Genomic DNA, 23813 nt, shown 5'->3' with positions numbered 1-23813 from the left:
CAAAATGAGCGGGGTGACTCCAGTTGGTGTGCTCGGTGGGAAATTTCGCTTTAACAACAAAAAAAAAAAAAACACCCCGATGGGACTTTAGATAAAATAAAAGTAATTTGCGTTTAATTAATAATTGCTGAATTGCACCCAATTGATATGATGCTGTTACGTTTTGAGCAATACACGCATGCATGCAATTGCGTACATGCATTTAAAGGCTCTGTCTGCCAGTTTCACTCTGGAAAAGGCACTTTTTAAATACAGGATTTAAACAATCAAACTATTTCTCAATTTACAGATCAGGGCTTGTCTTCATTTCTGTTGGTGAGTTTGTCTGAAACCCGCACCCCCCCCAGCCTGTATTTTACCATTTTGTGTTCGTTCAGTAAACAGCGGGAAGTTTCTGTGGGAAGACAGTATTTACAACCCTCCAGGCAATCGAGCGGGTTGGGGGTCGCAAACGGGGCCGGACGAACGTGTCAGCTGCGTGACGTCACTCCCGCGGCAATTTGAAAGCACGCACGGATTATTATTATTTTTTTCACTCACTCACAGAAGCTTACGTGTGTGAATGAGTGAGTGAAGAAAAAAAAAAATCCGTGCGTGCTTTCAAATTTCCGCGGGAGTGACGTCATGCAGCCGACACGTTCGCCCGGCCCCGTTTGCGACACGCCACCCCCCGCTTTGCGATTGGCTGGAGGGTTGTAAACACTGTCTTTCCACAGAAACGTCCCGCTGTTTACAAAACAAACACAAAATGGCAAAATACAGGCTGGGGAGGTGGGGGTTTAGGACGAAATTACCACAAAAGATGAACAAAAACATAGATGTCTCGACCAAGAGAAAGTTAAAGTGTGTACATCCTGTATTTAAAAAGTGCATTTTCCTGAGTGAATCCGGCAGACAGCCCCTTTAATCAATGTTTGCAGATGACATTCAGATCATAAAATGCGTTGTCAAAATATTACGGTATTTTGTATTTATTTTATATTACGCCAATACGCATGTATTTAGCTGATTAATCGTGATTAATCAACTCAACTCAATTTATATAGAGCTTTCAAACAGCCTGAACTGTCACAAAGCGCTTTACAGAAAGACAAAAAAACAAACATAACATCACACACATTTGCTACAAGCTAAGTTTGCTTATAATCAAAATTAAAAAGTGTGATTCATCAGATGAAAAATTTTAATCGTTTGACAGCACTAATTCCTACATGCTTAATCATATATTTCTGTTCAACCTCTTGAATTTATCATGACTCGAGTCATGCGGGAGGTATGTTTGGGTATTGTCTCTTGTTTGGAGGTCACGCCAGGGTTAGGTTTGAGTTCATGACCGAGGTCGTGTCCATTTTGTACTGATGTAACCATCTAGTTTCAACTAGTTTTAGGCTATGTGATGTCGATCTTTAAACCTTTAGGTGATGTCGTTCTTTATTCTTTTACTTGATACAACCAATCAGATCGTTTGACTGCCTGTAGGAGCAGTCTGAGAATTGTGTGTGTTTCGCCGGATTATTGCTCACTGTTTTTCCGTGCTTCTCCGCTGCCCAAGTGGGCCTTGGCGTGTCGTGATTCTCGATGAATTCTCATTGTTTTTAGTTTAGTCAAGTTATGTGAATAAATAGTTCAAACCTTATTTGTGTCTGCGCCTTGGGATCCAACCCTCTCAGTACACAACAGAATTAAAGCTTACAGTCTGCACTAGTTGATTCCGTTTAAATCCAATGTGGTGGCATCCAGAAAATCATGAAAATTGTGTCACTGTCCAAATACTTTTGGGCCTAACTGTAAATGTATCAGCCTTTAAAGCTTTATCAGATGGGTTAATATAATGCTTGTAAAATGGACAGTAGCATTCTAATTTGTCAAGATAAATCAATCTTAATAAAACTCTACTGCTAAGTCCTCTCAATTTGTTTTTTGTGTCTTGCCGACACCTGGGAATGCAAGGAACAACTTGATTGCTTTGTAAGTCCAGACGTGCAGGAATTGACAATCAATCAAGTTGACTTTGAAAATATGCAAAATATTTTAATTCTTGATTTAATTATTATTATTATTTTTGGTAAGTAATGAAAATTCACCTGCAATTGGCTGGCAACCAGCTTGGAGTGTACCCCGCCTACCTGCCCGAAGCCGGCTGGGATAGGCTCCAGCACCCCCGCGACCCTTGTGAGGAATAGGCGGTTAAGAAAATGGATGGATGGATGAAAACTCATAGTTATGTTTTTTGGCCAGGGGTGAGTTGGGTTAAACATGAAGAAAAACAGAATACTATTGTTAATCATGTTCAACCTATTAGGGATGTAACGATATCCAAACATCACGATACGATATTATCACGATATGAAGGTCACAGTACGATAATTATCACGATATTGTGAGGGCGTTGGCGATATTTAAAAAAAGATCGCAATATTGTAAAAAAGAGAGCTCATAAAAAAAAAAGGGGGAAAAAAAAAGAGCACAATATTGTGCTTTTGTACATAACAGCAATGCATATTAACCACCTACCAATCTCCAATAACAATATTGAGGCACTTGGTAATGCAAGCACACATTGATCGCTTCACAAGAAAATTAGGTGACACTTCATCTGACAATTAGCATAGATTTTAAACATAGAAGGTCAAAACATCCCTAATGAAAATTAAATTACACTAATAAACTAGCCTCTAGAGGGTGCTAGAACTGCACAAATGGAAATCAACCTGACTTTTTTAACAGAAGTGTGCCTTTCAAATATTGTGAACATGACGATGACAATATTGTGGTAGTTTTAATATCACAATATCACAATATTGCCCTTATCGTTACATCCCTAATACTGAACCGCCAGTAGTCGAATGTAAAGCACCGTAAGGGCCTTGTAAGGTGGAAAAGCGCTATATAAATGAGGTACCATTTATTGTTCAAATTTATCAACGTTGTTTTTAGCTGCAACATGTAAAAAAAAAAAAAAAAAGCTGGGGAGGTGGCAAAAAAAAACGTTGCAGAGTAATTTTGGGAATGCTGATCAAATGCCTGTGGATGTTTCCCACAGGTGAAGGGACTAATTGGGAACAGGTGGGTGCCATGATTTGGTATAATAGGAGTTTCCCTGAATTGCTCAGTCGTTCACAAGCAAAGATGTAGCGAGGTTCAACTCTTTGTGAACAATTGCATAAGAAAATTGTCACACAGTTCTTTTTAAGGACAATAGGCGTTCTTCCACCGCTGGAACTTTTGGAGAACTTTTCAGTTTACCTTGGTAAAATTCAGTTCTCACGTTTTTCCACCAACAACAATTACCAGGGTAATTAAATTGCCCAGGGGGCATCCAAGTACTATATCAGCAGCAGGGTCTTGCTGAGCCAAGCAGGAACTTTGAGGGGGGCGGGCTGCAATGGCCACGGCTGATTGGTCAAATTTGGAGGCGTCGTTTATATATCGGCTGGGCTCAATCAAACTAATTCGAGTTAATTACCGAGAACTCAAAGACGCCGTGGAAACACAATTTGAAATTCCCTGTTGAACTTTTACAACCAAGAACTCTCTTTACCCAGAACTCAAAGTTCCTGGTCTTGTTGGTGGAAAAACAGCTAATGTTCCTCAACATATAATTTCAAGGAACTTCGGGATTTCATAATTGAAATATCACCAAAAGGTTCACTCTGAAGATATCACTGCAAGTGGCAATACCGAAAACCAACATCGAAGGCCCTTGACCCCCAATCCTTCAGGCGGCACTGCATCAAAACCCAACATCACTGTGTAAAGGACACCAACACATGGACTCAAGAACATTTCTGAAAACCAATGTCAGTTAACACAGTTCCTCACTATACTGCAAGTTAAAACTCTACCATGCAAAGCAAAAGCCATTCATCAACACCCAGAAACGCCACCGGCTTGTCTGGACCCGAGCTCGTCTAAGACGGACTGATGCAAAGTGGAAAAGAGTTATGTGGTCTAACGAGTCCACATTTCAAATTGTTTTTGGAAATTTTGGATGTCGTGTCCTCCGGGACAAAGAGGAAAAGAACCATCCGGACTGTTATGGACGCAAAATTCAAAAGCCAGCATCTGTGATGTTATGGGGCTGCGTTGGTGCCAATGGCATGGGTAACTTACACATCTGTGAAGGCCCCATAAAGGTTTTAGAGAAACAAATGCTGCCAATGCCATCCAAGAAATGTCTTTTTCATGGATGCCCCGGCTTATTTCAACAAGACGATACCAAAAGCACATGCATGTGACAAAAGAGTGTGGGTAACCTGTGGGACACCTGTTGCCGATTGACAATGTGAGGCACATTATGAAGCATAAAATATGACAATGGAGACCCCCGGACTGCTCCAGCTGTACATCAAGCAAGAAGGGGAAAAAAAAATCCACCTACAACGCCTCAACAATTAGTGTCCTCAGGTCCCAAACATTTATTGAATGTTGTTAACTCTTTGACCGCCAAAAACATTTCATAACGATGAGTAAAATCACGATGTATGCCGCTATAAATGTTAAATGACGTCAACTAAGTTTTTTTTTTTTTCAATAAATGGGAAGTGCAACAGCTAAATCAGTGGTGTCCAAACTACGGCCCGGGGGCCAATTGCGGCCCGCCGTCCATTTTTCAGTGGCCTGCGACATAGGCTAAAAATGGCATTTAACTCAGTTCAAATAAAATAAACAAAACAAAAATGTTAGGAGATGGTCAAAGTAAGAAGGGAGGGTATCGAAAAACAGGTGCCATTAAAGGTTATTTTAGTTAACTAAAACTAATGAAAAAACAAACTAAAATTCAGAAAACAATATTGTTAACGAAATAAAATAAAAATTAAAATGTTTTTTTTTTTTTAGAAAAACGAAGACTAACTGAAACTACATTTTATGTTTACAAAACTAACTAAAAGTAACTATAATTGTTAATGATACTAACACTAATACTGAAACTAACTAAACTAAGCATTTTTTAAAGAACTAAACTAATAAAAACTAACAGAACCACCCTGAAAACTAAAAAACTAACTAAAATGAAAAATTCCCTACTGCCATATTACAAATAAATTGGTTTATATATGCAAAAGCACAAATACATTATTTGTACAACTTTTAGGACTAAACACAATTTCTCTTCATAACATTATGTGGCCCTCGCGTCCTTCTGATTTTCTGTATGTGGCCCTCAAATGAACAAGTTTGGACACCCCTGTTCTAAGTGCAGCGCTGCCTGGTCAATGGGTTGTGGAATCAAAAACAGCCACTAACAATGGCCAGCAAATGGCAGCATTGTAGCTTTTTTCAATAGTAGGGGTGGGACAAAAAAAAAACGATTCGACCGAACCATCGTTCGTCAAGGGGAGCTAAACGACCGTATCGGTAGCAGAGTCGTCAACCGATACAAAACCCACTGGGAATCCTTAGATACATTGCTTGTAAAGCTGTGGACCGGATATCGCGTGGCTGTGAATCGGTTGCGAGTGAGGCTTTATGGTTTTCATAACAATAGCAAGAGTTTTGCGCCGTGCTCTACTTGTTTTGTTTACATTTCAGTAGCATCACTATTCAAGCTACTTCCGTGTTTACAGAGAGCTAGCAAAGTAGCGCTCAGAGACGCTTCATTCCCTGGATGTTGTAAACATAATGCAAAGACGTCACGTACCTTTTTGGGGGGGCTGCCCACCGTCAACGCTGGACTCGCGACACGTCACGGGATAGTGTGCGTGCGCGCGCCACAACGAGTGGCAACATGCAACTGAAGACGGTAGCAGAAGCCCGTGCCTTACATCTCGGTATTTCCCATGGCTATCGAGTCCTCTCGGTGCACTTGTATGTCCCGGCGTCGGTACTGTGCACGAGCCAGTAACTCCCGTGACGATCCAATGCATGGATTCAAACTACACAGGTATGTCCCACAACCAACACACCAGCTAAGCTAAAAGCACACTGCAAGTAGGAATGCCCCTAAGTTTGTGGCTCCCTGTCAATGTACACAACTAGCATGAGTAGCAAATAGGAGAACTGAGACGTGCCCGCAATTACGTCATCAAACTCAAAATGAACGGCAGCAGAAAAAAAAACAAAAAACACACAAGCATGAACGGTTGTGATTCTGTGGTCATCATCGTGTCTCAGATGAAAAAAAAAAGGAAAAAAAAAGACGTCATACATTAAACAAAAATGCATGTGATGGCAAAAGAAACACAAAAATTGTTGATAAAAATGGAAAGGCACTTTTGGCAATATTTTTGGATATATTAAGTGGTTAAAATGTGTTTGGTAGATTTATTGCTCTATAAGGTGTATTGAGATACATATCGAATCGGCCTCATGTCAGAGATTCCCACCCCTATTCAATAGGCTGCCAGTATGTGGAATTACAATGAAACATGACAGAATGTGACGGAATCGAATGAAAAGCATTTTTTTTTTTATAACGTGTGGCAGTAAAAGAGTTAAAATAAAAAGTGAGATAACGCAGTGGTAAATATGACCCTCTCCCAGATTTTTTGAAATGTGTTGCAGCCATAAAATTAATTAAGTTAATGATTTAAAAAAAACAAAGTTTAGCAGTTTAAACATTATTCAATTAAATATAAGCTGAACATGATTTGCAAATAATTGTATTCGGTTTTTAGTTATGTTTAACACAACGTCCAAACTTCATTGGTATTGGGTTTGTACAACTGCTAATACCTTACCTACATGGTTTGGTTTCGTGGCCATTTTAATTCCTGGGGGAAAAAAAAATCCAGTGTCTTTAGACAGTATCCTTTGTAGTTAATGAATTGTTCTCAAGTTATTTTAAAGACAGGCTGCTCCAAAGCAAACTTTGAGACCGACAGATGTTAGACCAACTAACTACTTCTTAAAAGTCAGAATGCATGCATATGAAAATCAGATGCTCAAACATTTGCATAATAAGGGTAATCACTCACACACGTACTTTTTTGACAGCACATTTACGTTTAAATTAAGAATCTGCTGATTCAATTCCTAAGCAAATACAAATAATGGGAATGACGTTACTTGGTGACAAGAAGAGGTTTGTTCAGGTTTTTGCAGGCATTTTTGAAGTGCCTATTTAATGAACTCATTCACTTGCCGCCATTTTCACTGAAGCAACCCCCGTCGCTCCTCGCTGTTTCACTGGATTTTGACTAATTTTGCAAGGCCCACAGAATATTATCTTCTATTGCTATAAAAAAAATGGAACCTACCAAAAGAAAGATCAGAGTCAGAAAAAAGGTATACTTCTGTTTCCGTTTTTCAGCAATTAGCATTAGAATATAGCTAAGTTTCATTATTATTAACAAATCTGTTTAAAACAGATGGGAAAAGAGCTTTTTGCAACATGGTTGATCTCTTATACTCTGCTGCCATCTGCTGGCATTGCTTCAAGCATTTTCCTCAGTTCAGAGGCTGCATCAAAGCCTTCTGTATGCTCAATCATAAAAAACATTAAAAAAAACAAAACAAAAACAAAAACGTATAAATATGTCTTTGGGAGCAAATGAGTTAAGTGCCCCCATCTTTTTCAAAATTGCTGATGATCTGAAAATCACAGAAAGACCATCATAACTGAAGTGCCAAAATGTTTTGAGTGCCTGGGATTGGGGGAAAAGTGCTGGCATTATTTTTTTTCCTCTATCTTTCTCTCTGTCCCCCACACAAATTAACTAATCTACAAGTTTAACTCGACCTGATCTTATACAGGCATCATCTTTAAATAGTTATTATATTCTGATAATATTGTTGTGATTTGGTCTTGTAAAACAAAAAAAAATTCAGTATTACAACTTCGTTTTTGTCAAACTACAACTTTATCTATGTAGTATATTTCTTTATAGTGCAGCCCTAATACTGCTTCATACATTCAGGATTAATGTAAAAGACAAAAAAAAAAAAACCACACAGAGTAAATGCAAATATTTTCTTAAGAAAAAACAAGATCCATTTAAAAAAAAAAACACATTTCCCGAAAACCTCACTTTAACTCTTGAGATAAAAATGGAGAGCTGACTTGACACATATTGCAAAAATGTACATTTAACATCCATGTATTTGTATACATGGATCTAAAATGTACATGTTTGTGCCAGAACCGTGTCTATGTGTCTGTATGCATGTATGTCAAGCTGATTTCCTGAGAATTAAGAGCATCCAACTTGTTGTGGGGGAATATTAACTATATGAGTCTAAGTCTAAAAAAGCAAAGGTTTTTCCTAAGCAATAAGATGCCTTCGGTATCCTTGTTGGGGGGTGTAGATGAGGGGTGGGGTGGGGGCATTTAACACAAAATCACTGATACAGTAATCATGCTCACACTATATACATTTTGCCAAACAAATACAAAGTCATCATCCAAAAAGTGAACTGTATTGCTGGTTAGAGCGAGAAAATATGTCTCTGCCAGCAAAAACCTTTCCATTGAGAGCTCCAGAAGGCAAAAAAAGGAATGTTGTCAGTTTAGAGCCTGTACACAAATACGGGACATTTTTTGCATAAACATTTTACAGTCTAATTGCACGACAACTTCCGCATGTATAAAATCTGTATTCTCGTTTTTCATGAATTATGTTTAATATTCAGAGATTTTTTTTTTTCCTGAGTTTTGAATAGCTGTAGATGAAAAGGGTCACTTACAGCAAAAAAGCACATGGAAAAGTCAGAGAGAGGTAGAGAAGACTGATGAAGTTGCTGAAAGGAGGGGAATGCGCCAAAAAGGCAAACAGCTGTCGACAGAGCGCAAAAATAGAAAGTATTGTTGTTTTTGTCCGCTGAGGTTCTTCTTTGGGTTACGGGTGACACGTGAAAACATGAACCTACCCCACTCTCAAAGCTGCTGCTAGGGCCATAGCACCAATGTAAGGATTTAGTGAGAAGCTCCCACATTCGGTAAGAGAATACTTTGTGAACAGTATTTCTGCTATTAAGACAACTATAGTGTCAACTGTTCACACAAAAAAATCTTGAAAAACATAAATACATACAAATATTGTTTTTTAGTGAACACTGGCAGAAGCTGGGTATCTCAACATCCCTAAGAGAGGGTTTGTCAAAGGAGTATAATTAAATAAGAACAACATTAAACATTAAAAAACAAAATTATTCGTTAGTACAGTCCTTGTGTGGCTGCTCATCAGTTGTACATTTGTCTGTCATTTCCTGGCAGAAGTCAACTGTGACTGTCTGATTACCGTATTTTTCTCGGGTCAACCCTGAATCTGGGTACAAGCTAATGTATTGACCGTCCCTATCTTTGTCTTCCCCGTTTCCGACTGAGATGGTCTCCAAAGGGCCGGGAGAACCAGGAATGTTTGTTTCGGTTGTGGCAGAGACCAAACAGGCAGCGAGATTGATGCTGGTGGTGTTGGGTCTGGAAGCAGGCTTGGGATCGTAGGCAGAATGATTGCTAGCGGTTCGTAACACTGGGCAGTAGTGGTGCAAGGACTGAACCTGTTCAGGGCTCAGCTGGACATCCCTGCACACCTCCTGGGACAGGCAGGAGAAGTTCTCCCATAGCTCTCCCATGCAAGCCTTCAGTTGGTTCCTCTCCGTAAGCAGCTTCTCCTTTTCGCACACCTGTATTTGCACAAATGCAGACACATACTTGACTTGAACTTCTGTTCACAACAATTGATAGAAAAGCCATACGCTACACTTGTTTTTCCTGTAATATAAATGTCCATTCATTTTATATACTCATCCATCATTGTGGCTGGACATTCTCCCAGGTGATGAAGTGTATATGTTTGACTAAACACCAATCAATCACACCCCTGAATGTATATATATATATATATATATATATATATATATATATATATATACATATATATAATGATATATTAGGCCTGGGAAGGTTTTTGCAAACCGTTAAAGCAGATTGGTTCAACAGTTTCGGTTCGGCTCGTCCGTGTTCCGTTCGGTCGCTTTCACACAACTTTTTTTGTTTTTTTTGTTTGTTTGTTTGTACCCCTTCCTGAGCGCTAATCCAATATGGTGCCGTCCATGGTGGTTACGGAGCGCGTTCATGGTTACGGGGCGTGTCATGGCCATGCGTCATATCCTTCCAGCGACGCTGTAGACAATCATATTGCAGCGGGGCGGGTACAGCCTCGGAACAGCTACTAGCTAGCATGCTACATCACACCAAAAGCCGGGGGGTAGCGTTTCAGCGGCGCGTTTGCAATTTTGGAAATGGACTTCGGAAGGAAATGCGTGGGGTGGCGTGGAAAGTGCTGGTAAGTCTATTTACTTGTTGTTGAACTGTACCGAGGTGTGTTGACTCGCTAAAGTGCTCTTCAGAGCACTGTCGTTGTTCACCAAGGGACATCGCGATGATATAAGATGTTCGCATAGCACGACAACTAGTAGGCATAATGACCACAAAGGCGTAAATCCCCTCAAAAGAAAGGTGGAACGTCTGCAACTAAAGCGCATCTTGTCCGTTTCATTTGAAATCCAGTGTGGTGGTGCTTATAGAACGTGAATGAAGAGATGAGGTGCATGTGCATACTTCGAGAATCGGCTGAGCTCATTCACACATCATGTAGACAGTAGTATACACATTTTATTCTATCCATATTCCATATGACTTATGACACATCTCTGTCTTATGTTCATTCATGAGATAAAACTTATTTAATACATTCATCTTACAGTTTTAATAGTATAATTATAATTTGATCTGAGAATAATTCAAAGATCAGTGTTTGTGCGAGTGTTTTAATACTACAACTACTACTACTACTACTACTATGTAGCGATAATTGGGTCGTCTTTTGGACGAATTAATAATCTGGACGTTACAGAGGTAAATTGTATTTACCTCGATAACCTCTGGGGCACCACGTTGTTTTTGCTTTGGGTTAACAGGAGCAAACAACGACCAAAATCCTTTCATCAGTCATTGATAATCTAAAGTCGCCACACTCGATATTCAGTGGTTCGTTGTACTAACAAAAGAATAATAATCCACTCGGAAACACAGATGACTTAGGCGAAATAAAGTTCATAAACATGCATTTATTCACGATTGCTATACTACAGAATCAAAACACTGCCTATCTAACTATTCTACCGTCAGAAGAAAAGGAATCAAAATAAAGTGAATGAAAATAAGGAAGGAATGCGAATGAATGAGGAAATAAGGAAAAGAGAAATTTGACCTGCCAGATCTGTGAGATGTTTCAAACGTAAGTTGCACGCAGTGGTACCAATTTGGGAATCAAATGCAGACTTACGAGTATCGTTTGCGTCGAACGAGCAGAAAGGTCTTCAAAAAAGGGGGAAAAGTAGTCAATGTTCGTTCCAAAAAGGCAAGAAAATAAAATAAAAATAAAAAGTTTATTCCACAGGTGAGCACGGGAAAGCCGCTCGCGGGCCTGGCGTAGTTGCGCGGCTCGTGCCTTGATTGGTCGGCGATCCGGCGAGGTTGATTCTCGCCAAGGTTGGTTTGCTGGGCAGCTGTCCGAGTTCAGGTGTTGCAGCTCGGTCAGTACGCGCCTGCGTACGGGGAAGGCCAGCCGTTGGAGGTGCGTTGGCACTGCGGCGGAGCGCCACCGAATAGCATGTGAGGTGCGCGGCTTAGGTGCACAACCTTGAGTCCGGCGGTGCGTTGCAAGTGTACCCGGGACCGCGAAGGTCGGGCGGGCAAGCACCGATAGTAGAACAAAAAAAAAAAAAAAAAAAAAAAGCAAGAGTCTTTAGTCAGCGTTGCAGTTTGCACCTGCTTTGACGTGGCGTGGAGCGAGGATCCGCTCTCGTTAACGGATCCTGCCAGAAAAGAAAAAGGCCACGTGGTTGGCAAGTTTCTTGGAACAAAGAGTTCGAGCAGGCTGGGCCACTTGCAGGTCGTGCAACAGAGTTTTGGAAGAGGCGGGAGAGCAGGAAGAGGAGCAAGAGGGTGAGCAGAGGGCTGCTCATCCTTTTAAAGTCTCTGGGTGGGGCTTCAGCAGGTGATGGCACACCCTTCTGTTCGCTCGGGCAGACTTTAAGAGGAAAATTATTAAAGAGATTAATAATTTGGCATTAAATTTGGTCAGTCTGGCAAATCAGTTTTCCCACACAACCCGTTTAACACACATCGTAATTAATGCATCATAAACTAACTTGTGAGGTAACTTCTACCTGTCTAATCTGACTGAACTGAGAGATATTGATTATCTTTCATTCTTTATGGAGTACAAATGAAATAGGATGTTCATACACACAAAGATATAACATGAATCATTCGTAGTTCAGTTGTCTGTCAAGAATTATCATGGTATAAATGTGTAAAATGCGGTTACTTATGTAAATTGTCACTAAGGATAGTTCCAAGTTTCACCACTTGGAGGTGTTGTTGCTCCATCTAGACGTTCCAGGAGGGGCGAGACGCCAGAACATCCTTTTGTGATTGATAAGAAGTCATGAACATTCCTTTGATCGGTCATTTGTGTATTCCAAACCATTGGAGCCATTTGTTCGGGCTCCGAGAAGACTGCTTGAATACACTCCTTCGGCAGACGCATAAATTCCTTTGTCACCTGGTCAGCGGCTTCAAAAGAGTTTTGTTGGTGGCTGGGTGACCACCTGTGGAGCTGACCAGGCTTGGATCCTGTCTGGGCAGTGGAATATTCATGCACTGCAGAGAATTTGCTTTAGGAGAAGCAAACTAAAAAAAAAAATTAGAGGGTAGAGTGGAACTTAGGCAATAGTTGTTACAGACCCCCCTTCGTCAAGCGGGATGAATCTTCAGGATGTCCAGGTTGACGGGTCCAGATGATGCGTGGCCAGGGTCCAGGCCACGGTCAGACGGCCGGAGTCCCACTCACGCTCTGCTGCAACACTCAAGACATACCACTGGTGCAACTTTTCTCTAACCTCTGCCTGGTTATGTGTATGCAGGGTATGTCTGTGTGTTTTCAAGGTGTCTCTATGTGTGTTCAGTTAACAGTGTGTGTCTAACTTGGTGCTGTGTCAGCTGACTGAGGGACTCGGGTCCCAAAACAGGCGCGGGCCTGGGAAAGACGCAAGACGCGAAATTCCAAACAAAAGAAAAGAAAGAAAACTTTCCTAAGGCTATAAGGCTAGTATCATATTATGAGTAACTAGGGAAAACGAACAGCAAATTAAAGAAGAGAGAGAGAACGAAGAAGAGGCTTTCGCCTTCTAAAACTCAAAAACCCGGGACTATACTCAGGCCATAGCTCTCTTATAAAGATGGGGAGGTTGTCTCAGGCACCTGCGTGTCGGTGCAAATCTCCACCCCTGGGGGTGTTCGTCAAAAAAAAAAAGTCTTAGGTCGGTTAGCGCGACACTATCGTTGCTAGGTACTTAGCTATCGCATCTTCCTATAGCGTAATTAAACACCCAAAAAGTCGTGCGCTATCCAAGAATAACTGAAGGGAAAAGGGAAAAAAATGGAGGAGGGGAGAAAAAGAAATGAAAGGAGAAAAAAAAAAATCAGAGTATCCTCGGCAGTCGCGCTAGACTAACCCCGGGTTTTCACCGGTTGCGGTTGCGGTGCGGTTGCGGTGCGGTCCGGCGACGCAAGCAATTAGATTCCATTCATTCGAATGGTGCAGTTTACACCGCTTGCGGCTGCGTTGCGTGTCGACTGCGGAAGGCCTGCGGCGTGCCGCAAGCCTTCCGCAAGGATAGACCTATTTTCTATTTTTGCCGGACGCCGCAGCGGTAGGCCTCCGGCAAATGGCAAGCTAGCACAAAACACATCGAGCGGGACAGGAAGACCGAGGCAGTTTCAAAATAAATTTCCGGTTACCTTTCAGAATAAAACACTCGCCAGCTCCTATTTCGCAAGCTTTTCAGCAAAACGTGACGTGGGCGTCGCCGGGCCATGTGCTCATTCACGGTTTAGACACCAGCGAACATGGACGAGGAGAGGTTTATATTGGAGGTGGAAAACCACAAAATAATATATGACACGGCACATCCTTTTTATAAGGACTGTAATGTATTGTGAGTTTGATGTTCGCGATTGCTTGTTGTGCCCATCTCGCTTGCCGTACTGAGCGGCAGCCGGACGGGGAAGACAGAAATAAAGAGTGGACCCGCACTGACCCGACTCTCGCTATTAATATACTTTACAAGGACAACCAAAAAAAGGATGCTGCATGGAATCTCATAGCAGAAGAAGAAGAAAAGGTTAAATCAAAAGAAGTCCACCTCTCGTTGTGAAATGCCACATGATCGCGCGCGCGCGGTCCCGCGAGACACGTTGGGAAGTGGGCGGCGACGGAGCTGCCGGACCGCAGCTGTGCGGAGCCGGTGTGGATTGACAAAAAAATTGACCCGTCCGGAGCACGCAGTCAAGACGCACCGCACCGCAACCGCACCGCAACCGCATCCGGTGAAAACCCGGGGTAAGGGAAGGAAGGCAAAGGGGCTTAGTTAGATTAGCTAGACTCACTAACGCTTTAAAAAGAGTACTCTGACCTGCTTTTGAAGGCCTTAAGTACGGGGGAGCTTTTATAGCTAGCAAAAACTGATTTCACGCAGCGTACCATTCATAAGTATTATAACACCTTGAGTGTACATAATCTTTTGAATCCAAGTTGCAAATCGTTTTATAGTTGTCTAGTCTAGTTCTGCATAATGCTATCGGTGTTACAGCTAGGACCGTATCCTTAAGTGTTGCACCAAGCGTCTGCAAATAAGTAGAAAAACACACTATGCTAACTTCTTGCAGTCATTCGTAAGCAATCCTGGTTATTCAATCAAGGCAATTTCCGCTGCAAGTCCGGGTTCAACCGTTTCTGGTCAGCTCACCACAGCGGTCATGCCCAACATCAGGGTCGTCATCATATCACACCATCCTCTAGCAACCAACAAAGACAAGCGGATCAGCGTCGCTCAGTATGGTATCACTTAGGGGTTCGGTAGGTGCAGCGGGGTGTTGACCCCCCTTTTGCACGTCTAATACTTCCAGACATCGTAGTCAGCTAGGTCGGTCGACGGAGTTTGGCGCGTCTGTCAAGGGTGTCGGTTGGGTCGCTGACTCGGAGTCAGCTGGTGACCCCCCTTTGTCAGTTTCGCGCGTATGTTGGTCCTGAGATTCGCTCGATCGCGTTCCCAGACGTTCAAAACCGCAGTGACTTTTGATCTGATTTCGGTGGACCCACCTCAGTTGGTCCCCCTGACGTCCTTTATTCATCCTAATTTGATAGGCGACGGGTGACAGTTTGTCGACGATTTCGTATGGTCCTAACCACCGGGGAAGAAATTTCCGGGCGATGCCCCTCTGGGCACGCGGAGTATTAGCATTTGGTTGCGCGAACAAGTAGTACCATACTCGATCACCTATTTCGAACTCGGTTCGTGAGGCTTTCCTATCGTAGTAGGTTTTCTGACCTTCTGCACTTTGCTTAAGCCGTTGTTGAGCGAATGCAAACGTGGCCCGGAGGTGGGCTTGCAAGTCCTCCACGTACTGGGAGGCCGTGTATGCCGTGGTTAGGTTTGTTTCTCCTGGCTGGTACATCAGGTGCAGGGTGAGCGTCATTCGCCGTCCGGTCATCATTTCAAAGGGCACCCCTGTGGATTCGTGAGGGGTGGCTCGAATCGCCATGAGGATCAGTGGGAGTCGGGTGTCCCAGTCCCGATGGTTGGAAACAACAAACTTTTTCAGCAAATTTACCACGGTGCGATTAGTCCGCTCCACCTGTCCTGATGACTGCGGGTGATGGCTAATGTGCAACTGGGCCTTGATTCCGAGCATTTGCCAAAGTTGTTGCATTACCTCGGCTGTGAAGTGGGTTCCCCTGTCTGAGTTAACCCGTGAGGGCAACCCGAAACGGGAGAACACGTGGTTCATCAGCAGGCATGCAGTGGTGTGTGCGGTGTCGTTTGGAGCAGGCAGGCATTCTACCCACTTGGTGAACGCGCAGACTACTGTAAGAAAGTATTTGTTCCCTCTCAGAGATCTGACCAGTGGTCCCACCCAATCAATTTGGAGATCAGACCATGGGAAGTTGACTCCTTTCTGTTGGAGTGGTGCTCGGTGACTCGGGTTTGCTGGCTGAAATTGGCAGCAAACCAGGCATCCTTTGATGTAGGTTGCTACATCATTATGCATGCGCGGCCAGTATGCCACCTGTTGTAGTGCGGTGACCGTGGCCTTGAATCCGCGGTGGCCTGCATAAGGCGCGTCACGGGGGTATGTTAGCAAGACCCCCCTTTGGCTCCGTGGAACCACCAACCGCAAGGCAGGCGGAGACGCGGAGTCATAAACCAGAAGGCCTTTAACGAGACGCAGCCTTTGCAGCACGGAGAGCAAGTCTTTGAGGTCGCTGTCGTGACTCAACGCGTCAGGCGACACGGGGTTGGCGACAGGATCAGAAAGGTGCTGAATTATTTTGAAAAGCGCGGGGTCGCCGGCTTGTTGGGCGACCAAGTCGGAGGTTCGGACGGGCGGTACGCACGCCACGGGCCCCGTAGGGGTTTGTGTGGGGGCGTCGCGGGACTCAGCGGCGGACGCAGGGCGGCGGCGCGTGAGAACCTGGACCTCCAGGGTGGGCTGGGTGGGCTGGGTGGGCAGCCAAGCTGTATCAAATGTCCAAGGAGTCCCGTTGAGGGCCCCTTGTTTGGCTAACGTGTCCGTTAGGTCGTTAAAATGTTTGTCAGGTCCTGGGGTTTTGATGTCAAGAAGGCCTTGAATACGGCTGGATTGTGGTTCAATCCCGTTCGGCCCGACCAAGATCCCCACGTAGTTGACCTTCGAGCGACACCACTGACCTTTCAGGAGGGACAGTTTGGCGCCTGCAGAAGACAGCTGTCCAAGAACGTGGTCGATTTCCATCAAGTGGTCATCCAAAGAGGAGCTCCTCATCATAATGTCATCGACATAAATGAGGTTGCCCCTGGCGGCGGCGTCAGGGCACGCCTTGTTGAGGAAGATGTTGAATTCGGCTTGCGAGTTGGCGTAGCCGAATGGACACCGGTTGAAAGTGTACTGTTTGTTGCCAAAGGTGAATGCCAACTTGTATTGATCCCTGGGGTCTACTGGGATCGTCCAGAACCCCGAAGCCACATCGATGGTGGTGAAGAATTTGGCATCTCGAACCTTGGGAAGTTCCTGTTCAAGTTGTGTCATGGGCCATCCCGAAAGAGGAACCTGTTGGTTCAGTTTGCGATAGTCAATGGTTGGTCTCCATGTGCCGTTTGGCTTCAAGACTGGCCACAATGGAGCCGAATAGGTGCTGTTACAGGGGCGAATGATGCCCTTTTTCAGCATGGCGTCGATAGTCTTCTGTACTGGTTCGTAAGAAGCTATCGGAATCTTGTACTGGCGCACGAAAGTTGGAGGAGCGCCGGGCTGAGTCGGGATGCGGACTACATGTAACCCGCAATCCAAGGAGTCCTTGGCAAAAGAGGGTGTGTATTTCATTAACACGGTGCGCAAACGTTCGCGGTCCTGTTCGGACCGGAGCGCGTCGGCGCGGTGCAGAACTTCTTGGAGGTGCGCCTCGAACTCTGGGTACGGTTGAAGGTCCCCATTTGGAGTCGTGGTTGGTTGAGGTGTCTCTGGGTTTCCAGAGGGAATGCTAGAGGGCGTTGGAGGCAACGCGCTCAAGGCATAAATCACCAGTTGTTGGTCTGTCCCCAGGTCCACCCGGACGATGTCTTCATCGTTGGTGGGACCGGCAGGGTTGACCGTAACAAGCTGAGACGGCCTGGTGAGTCTTCGGCCACCGGTGTCTTCAGTCAAGAACAAGTCAGATGGGATGTGTCCAACCACAGGCACCGTTAGAGTGAAGTCGTGGAAGTCGGAACGGATGAGCAGGCCCAGACGGGTCGCTTTTGGTATGCGAACGTCGTACGAAAGGGGGTTGTGAACCAAGATCAGAGTGGTGAGGGAGGCGTCCACGATGGGCGTGGCCTCCAATAGTAACGACAGGTTCATGAATTCCGATGAAGGTTGAAAGAAAGCGGAGCTAGCATTCAAGACCTGGTTAGCTCGCGCCACCAAGCGAACTGGAATGTTGATCGTGGTCGCCGGAGCGATCACTTCATCCTCGTTTAAGACTTCGCAAGCATCTGGGATGGTCTGTCCGGACTTCATGTTTGGAAGGCTGGGAACACAAGCTAGAGGTTCCGAGTTGTTGAGGGACCAAAGCACGTTGTTGATGGCGTCCACATGGACGGCAAGACGAACAAGCAAATCTGCACCCACAAAAAGGGTGTGAGGCGCGTCCGGGACAACCAAGAAGTAGTGGGTCAGTGAGTGCTGCTTCCACTGAAAGTTTAAGGCGCACACGCCCACTGCAGTTATTGTAAGAGGAGGTTCCGTGTTCAACGGAAACCGGCAAGACTTGGAGACGAAAAGAATGTTCGGGTCGAGATCTCGCAAGTTGTCAGCGAATGCTGCAGAAATGGCTGATTTGTCAGCCCACAAGGCGAGGACAGCGTCAAGAACAGGTGCACCTTGCACGTGGACACCTCCGATGATGCGCGGAGCGTACCCTGCATCAGGTGGTGGTGGGTCAAGGTCACAAAGGAAGGTGTCATGGCTTCTCAGCCGGTCCTTTGTCGGGGACGCGAGGGGTCCTGCCTTGGACTGAGTGGTGTCCCAGCTCCCTGTGGGGGCGTCTGCTTCCCCGTGGGGTGGCTGCGCCCGAGTCACAATGCAGAGCTGAGCCTGGTCAGGGCCCGAAGGAAATGTCGGCAGGGCCTGCCGCACCTGGGCCCAAATCTGGAGCCTCTGGTAGTCTATGATGGGTTGGAAGCGGAACAACAGGTCTTGGCCAATAAGAAGGGGGACTGACTCAATGGGTCCCACATAGACTGGATGGATGAATTCCATGGGGCCAATAGACCAGTGTACCATCGCGACAGATTCCAGCTTTGTGTTAGTAGGTGAGAAGGCGCTAACGGTGAGTGGGCACCGCCGTAGGCGGAGCGGTCGACTGTTAGCTTGTGACGCGGCGCGGAGTTGTTCGAACACCGTGTTGGACATCACCGTGATGTCTGCGGCGGGATCTACAAGGGCTTCGTAGGTTAGAGCTCGCTCCAGGGTGACGCTCAGATAGAATTTACGAGCTATCCCCCTGGTGGTGAGATCACCTAAAAGCTGTTGGAACGGTCTCATGTCATCGGTTGATCGCGATACATGCGGGTCTGCTGTATTTGGATCAGCCTGCAGTACCAATATTGTTGAGTCAGAAGGCAGTTTAGTAGGTGTCTGAGTGTCGGCTACTGGAGGCCCCTCTGGTGACCTCTGCTGGTGGGTCACTTCAGTGGGCATCCGGCCGTCGGTTAGTCATAAAGGCGGGTCTTTTGACGAGTCTTTTGACAATTTCAGGAGTGCCTTCAATATGCCGTTGGCAACTGCGTGGTGGTCAGTCTCGGAGTCGGCTTGGCGGTTCCGGGACTCGCGGCAGGAATCGGTTGCTGGCGCGCGTTCGACTTTATCACGTTTTGGATGATAGCGCGAATCGGGCTTACCTTTAGCAACTTTGGAGCGCCGGCGGTCGTCAGCTTGCTTTTCTCCGTCCGCTTTCTCGTCACGCGAGTAGTCGGTTTTGGAGCGCGGTTTCCGGTTTCGCGGGGCGCGGGACTGTTTTGACTTTTTGGATTTAGTCTGGTCTTCTCTCGGAGCAAAGGAGCAAGCTCCCTCCAGCTCTGAAGGAGGACCCACGTCCACTTTATAAAGTCCTGCGTCGCCTGCCTTGGGGGCGGATAATTTTAGCTTTGCATAGCCCCTAGCTGCTAAGTCACGTAGCTGCGAGCTATTCAGTGTCTCAGGACACAAAGCCAGTCCCAAGTAGTGGTTAAGGTTTTGTTGGAGGTTTCGGACAAACAACGTTTTAAAACCAGGATCTTCCTCCATGTTGGGCTCGTTACGAGTCCCAAAATAGGCATCGCGAAGACGACTATAGAAAGCCTGAGGAGCCTCCTGCTTTCCCTGTTTGACGAACATGGCGACTTCCATGCCCGACAACCCAGGAGAACCGTCAAACTCCTGGTCCTGAGATTCGCTCGATCGCGTTCCCAGACGTTCAAAACCGCAGTGACTTTTGATCTGATTTCGGTGGACCCACCTCAGTTGGTCCCCCTGACGTCCTTTATTCATCCTAATTTGATAGGCGACGGGTGACAGTTTGTCGACGATTTCGTATGGTCCTAACCACCGGGGAAGAAATTTCCGGGCGATGCCCCTCTGGGCACGCGGAGTATTAGCATTTGGTTGCGCGAACAAGTAGTACCATACTCGATCACCTATTTCGAACTCGGTTCGTGAGGCTTTCCTATCGTAGTAGGTTTTCTGACCTTCTGCACTTTGCTTAAGCCGTTGTTGAGCGAATGCAAACGTGGCCCGGAGGTGGGCTTGCAAGTCCTCCACGTACTGGGAGGCCGTGTATGCCGTGGTTAGGTTTGTTTCTCCTGGCTGGTACATCAGGTGCAGGGTGAGCGTCATTCGCCGTCCGGTCATCATTTCAAAGGGCACCCCTGTGGATTCGTGAGGGGTGGCTCGAATCGCCATGAGGATCAGTGGGAGTCGGGTGTCCCAGTCCCGATGGTTGGAAACAACAAACTTTTTCAGCAAATTTACCACGGTGCGATTAGTCCGCTCCACCTGTCCTGATGACTGCGGGTGATGGCTAATGTGCAACTGGGCCTTGATTCCGAGCATTTGCCAAAGTTGTTGCATTACCTCGGCTGTGAAGTGGGTTCCCCTGTCTGAGTTAACCCGTGAGGGCAACCCGAAACGGGAGAACACGTGGTTCATCAGCAGGCATGCAGTGGTGTGTGCGGTGTCGTTTGGAGCAGGCAGGCATTCTACCCACTTGGTGAACGCGCAGACTACTGTAAGAAAGTATTTGTTCCCTCTCAGAGATCTGACCAGTGGTCCCACCCAATCAATTTGGAGATCAGACCATGGGAAGTTGACTCCTTTCTGTTGGAGTGGTGCTCGGTGACTCGGGTTTGCTGGCTGAAATTGGCAGCAAACCAGGCATCCTTTGATGTAGGTTGCTACATCATTATGCATGCGCGGCCAGTATGCCACCTGTTGTAGTGCGGTGACCGTGGCCTTGAATCCGCGGTGGCCTGCATAAGGCGCGTCACGGGGGTATGTTAGCAAGACCCCCCTTTGGCTCCGTGGAACCACCAACCGCAAGGCAGGCGGAGACGCGGAGTCATAAACCAGAAGGCCTTTAACGAGACGCAGCCTTTGCAGCACGGAGAGCAAGTCTTTGAGGTCGCTGTCGTCACTCAACGCGTCAGGCGACACGGGGTTGGCGACAGGATCAGAAAGGTGCTGAATTATTTTGAAAAGCGCGGGGTCGCCGGCTTGTTGGGCGACCAAGTCGGAGGTTCGGACGGGCGGTACGCACGCCACGGGCCCCGTAGGGGTTTGTGTGGGGGCGTCGCGAGACTCAGCGGCGGACGCAGGGCGGCGGCGCGTGAGAACCTGGACCTCCAGGGTGGGCTGGGTGGGCTGGGTGGGCAGCCAAGCTGTATCAAATGTCCAAGGAGTCCCGTTGAGGGCCCCTTGTTTGGCTAACGTGTCCGTTAGGTCGTTAAAATGTTTGTCAGGTCCTGGGGTTTTGATGTCAAGAAGGCCTTGAATACGGCTGGATTGTGGTTCAATCCCGTTCGGCCCGACCAAGATCCCCACGTAGTTGACCTTCGAGCGACACCACTGACCTTTCAGGAGGGACAGTTTGGCGCCTGCAGAAGACAGCTGTCCAAGAACGTGGTCGATTTCCATCAAGTGGTCATCCAAAGAGGAGCTCCTCATCATAATGTCATCGACATAAATGAGGTTGCCCCTGGCGGCGGCGTCAGGGCACGCCTTGTTGAGGAAGATGTTGAATTCGGCTTGCGAGTTGGCGTAGCCGAATGGACACCGGTTGAAAGTGTACTGTTTGTTGCCAAAGGTGAATGCCAACTTGTATTGATCCCTGGGGTCTACTGGGATCGTCCAGAACCCCGAAGCCACATCGATGGTGGTGAAGAATTTGGCATCTCGAACCTTGGGAAGTTCCTGTTCAAGTTGTGTCATGGGCCATCCCGAAAGAGGAACCTGTTGGTTCAGTTTGCGATAGTCAATGGTTGGTCTCCATGTGCCGTTTGGCTTCAAGACTGGCCACAATGGAGCCGAATAGGTGCTGTTACAGGGGCGAATGATGCCCTTTTTCAGCATGGCGTCGATAGTCTTCTGTACTGGTTCGTAAGAAGCTATCGGAATCTTGTACTGGCGCACGAAAGTTGGAGGAGCGCCGGGCTGAGTCGGGATGCGGACTACATGTAACCCGCAATCCAAGGAGTCCTTGGCAAAAGAGGGTGTGTATTTCATTAACACGGTGCGCAAACGTTCGCGGTCCTGTTCGGACCGGAGCGCGTCGGCGCGGTGCAGAACTTCTTGGAGGTGCGCCTCGAACTCTGGGTACGGTTGAAGGTCCCCATTTGGAGTCGTGGTTGGTTGAGGTGTCTCTGGGTTTCCAGAGGGAATGCTAGAGGGCGTTGGAGGCAACGCGCTCAAGGCATAAATCACCAGTTGTTGGTCTGTCCCCAGGTCCACCCGGACGATGTCTTCATCGTTGGTGGGACCGGCAGGGTTGACCGTAACAAGCTGAGACGGCCTGGTGAGTCTTCGGCCACCGGTGTCTTCAGTCAAGAACAAGTCAGATGGGATGTGTCCAACCACAGGCACCGTTAGAGTGAAGTCGTGGAAGTCGGAACGGATGAGCAGGCCCAGACGGGTCGCTTTTGGTATGCGAACGTCGTACGAAAGGGGGTTGTGAACCAAGATCAGAGTGGTGAGGGAGGCGTCCACGATGGGCGTGGCCTCCAATAGTAACGACAGGTTCATGAATTCCGATGAAGGTTGAAAGAAAGCGGAGCTAGCATTCAAGACCTGGTTAGCTCGCGCCACCAAGCGAACTGGAATGTTGATCGTGGTCGCCGGAGCGATCACTTCATCCTCGTTTAAGACTTCGCAAGCATCTGGGATGGTCTGTCCGGACTTCATGTTTGGAAGGCTGGGAACACAAGCTAGAGGTTCCGAGTTGTTGAGGGACCAAAGCACGTTGTTGATGGCGTCCACATGGACGGCAAGACGAACAAGCAAATCTGCACCCACAAAAAGGGTGTGAGGCGCGTCCGGGACAACCAAGAAGTAGTGGGTCAGTGAGTGCTGCTTCCACTGAAAGTTTAAGGCGCACACGCCCACTGCAGTTATTGTAAGAGGAGGTTCCGTGTTCAACGGAAACCGGCAAGACTTGGAGACGAAAAGAATGTTCGGGTCGAGATCTCGCAAGTTGTCAGCGAATGCTGCAGAAATGGCTGATTTGTCAGCCCACAAGGCGAGGACAGCGTCAAGAACAGGTGCACCTTGCACGTGGACACCTCCGATGATGCGCGGAGCGTACCCTGCATCAGGTGGTGGTGGGTCAAGGTCACAAAGGAAGGTGTCATGGCTTCTCAGCCGGTCCTTTGTCGGGGACGCGAGGGGTCCTGCCTTGGACTGAGTGGTGTCCCAGCTCCCTGTGGGGGCGTCTGCTTCCCCGTGGGGTGGCTGCGCCCGAGTCACAATGCAGAGCTGAGCCTGGTCAGGGCCCGAAGGAAATGTCGGCAGGGCCTGCCGCACCTGGGCCCAAATCTGGAGCCTCTGGTAGTCTATGATGGGTTGGAAGCGGAACAACAGGTCTTGGCCAATAAGAAGGGGGACTGACTCAATGGGTCCCACATAGACTGGATGGATGAATTCCATGGGGCCAATAGACCAGTGTACCATCGCGACAGATTCCAGCTTTGTGTTAGTAGGTGAGAAGGCGCTAACGGTGAGTGGGCACCGCCGTAGGCGGAGCGGTCGACTGTTAGCT

At 46.7% G+C, this 23813-nt stretch overlaps 1 protein-coding gene across 1 annotated transcript in view; it reads right to left on the bottom strand.

The window, feature by feature from the left end:
* Positions 1-718: 718 nt before the first annotated feature.
* The window catches only part of bach2b (BACH transcriptional regulator 2b), a 140541-nt gene continuing 117446 nt past the window's right edge, over positions 719-23813 (bottom strand). The window contains exon 5 of the mRNA XM_077510404.1: positions 719-9564. Coding sequence (XP_077366530.1) covers positions 9088-9564 — 477 coding nt within the window. The 3' untranslated portion in view covers positions 719-9087. The remainder of the gene's footprint in view (positions 9565-23813) is intronic.

The sequence above is a fragment of the Festucalex cinctus genome, chromosome 21 (genome assembly GCF_051991245.1).
Source record: "Festucalex cinctus isolate MCC-2025b chromosome 21, RoL_Fcin_1.0, whole genome shotgun sequence".
Lineage (NCBI taxonomy): Eukaryota > Metazoa > Chordata > Actinopteri > Syngnathiformes > Syngnathidae > Festucalex > Festucalex cinctus.
Note: the sequence above shows the minus strand (reverse complement) of the source record. Positions and strands in the feature narration are given on the sequence as shown.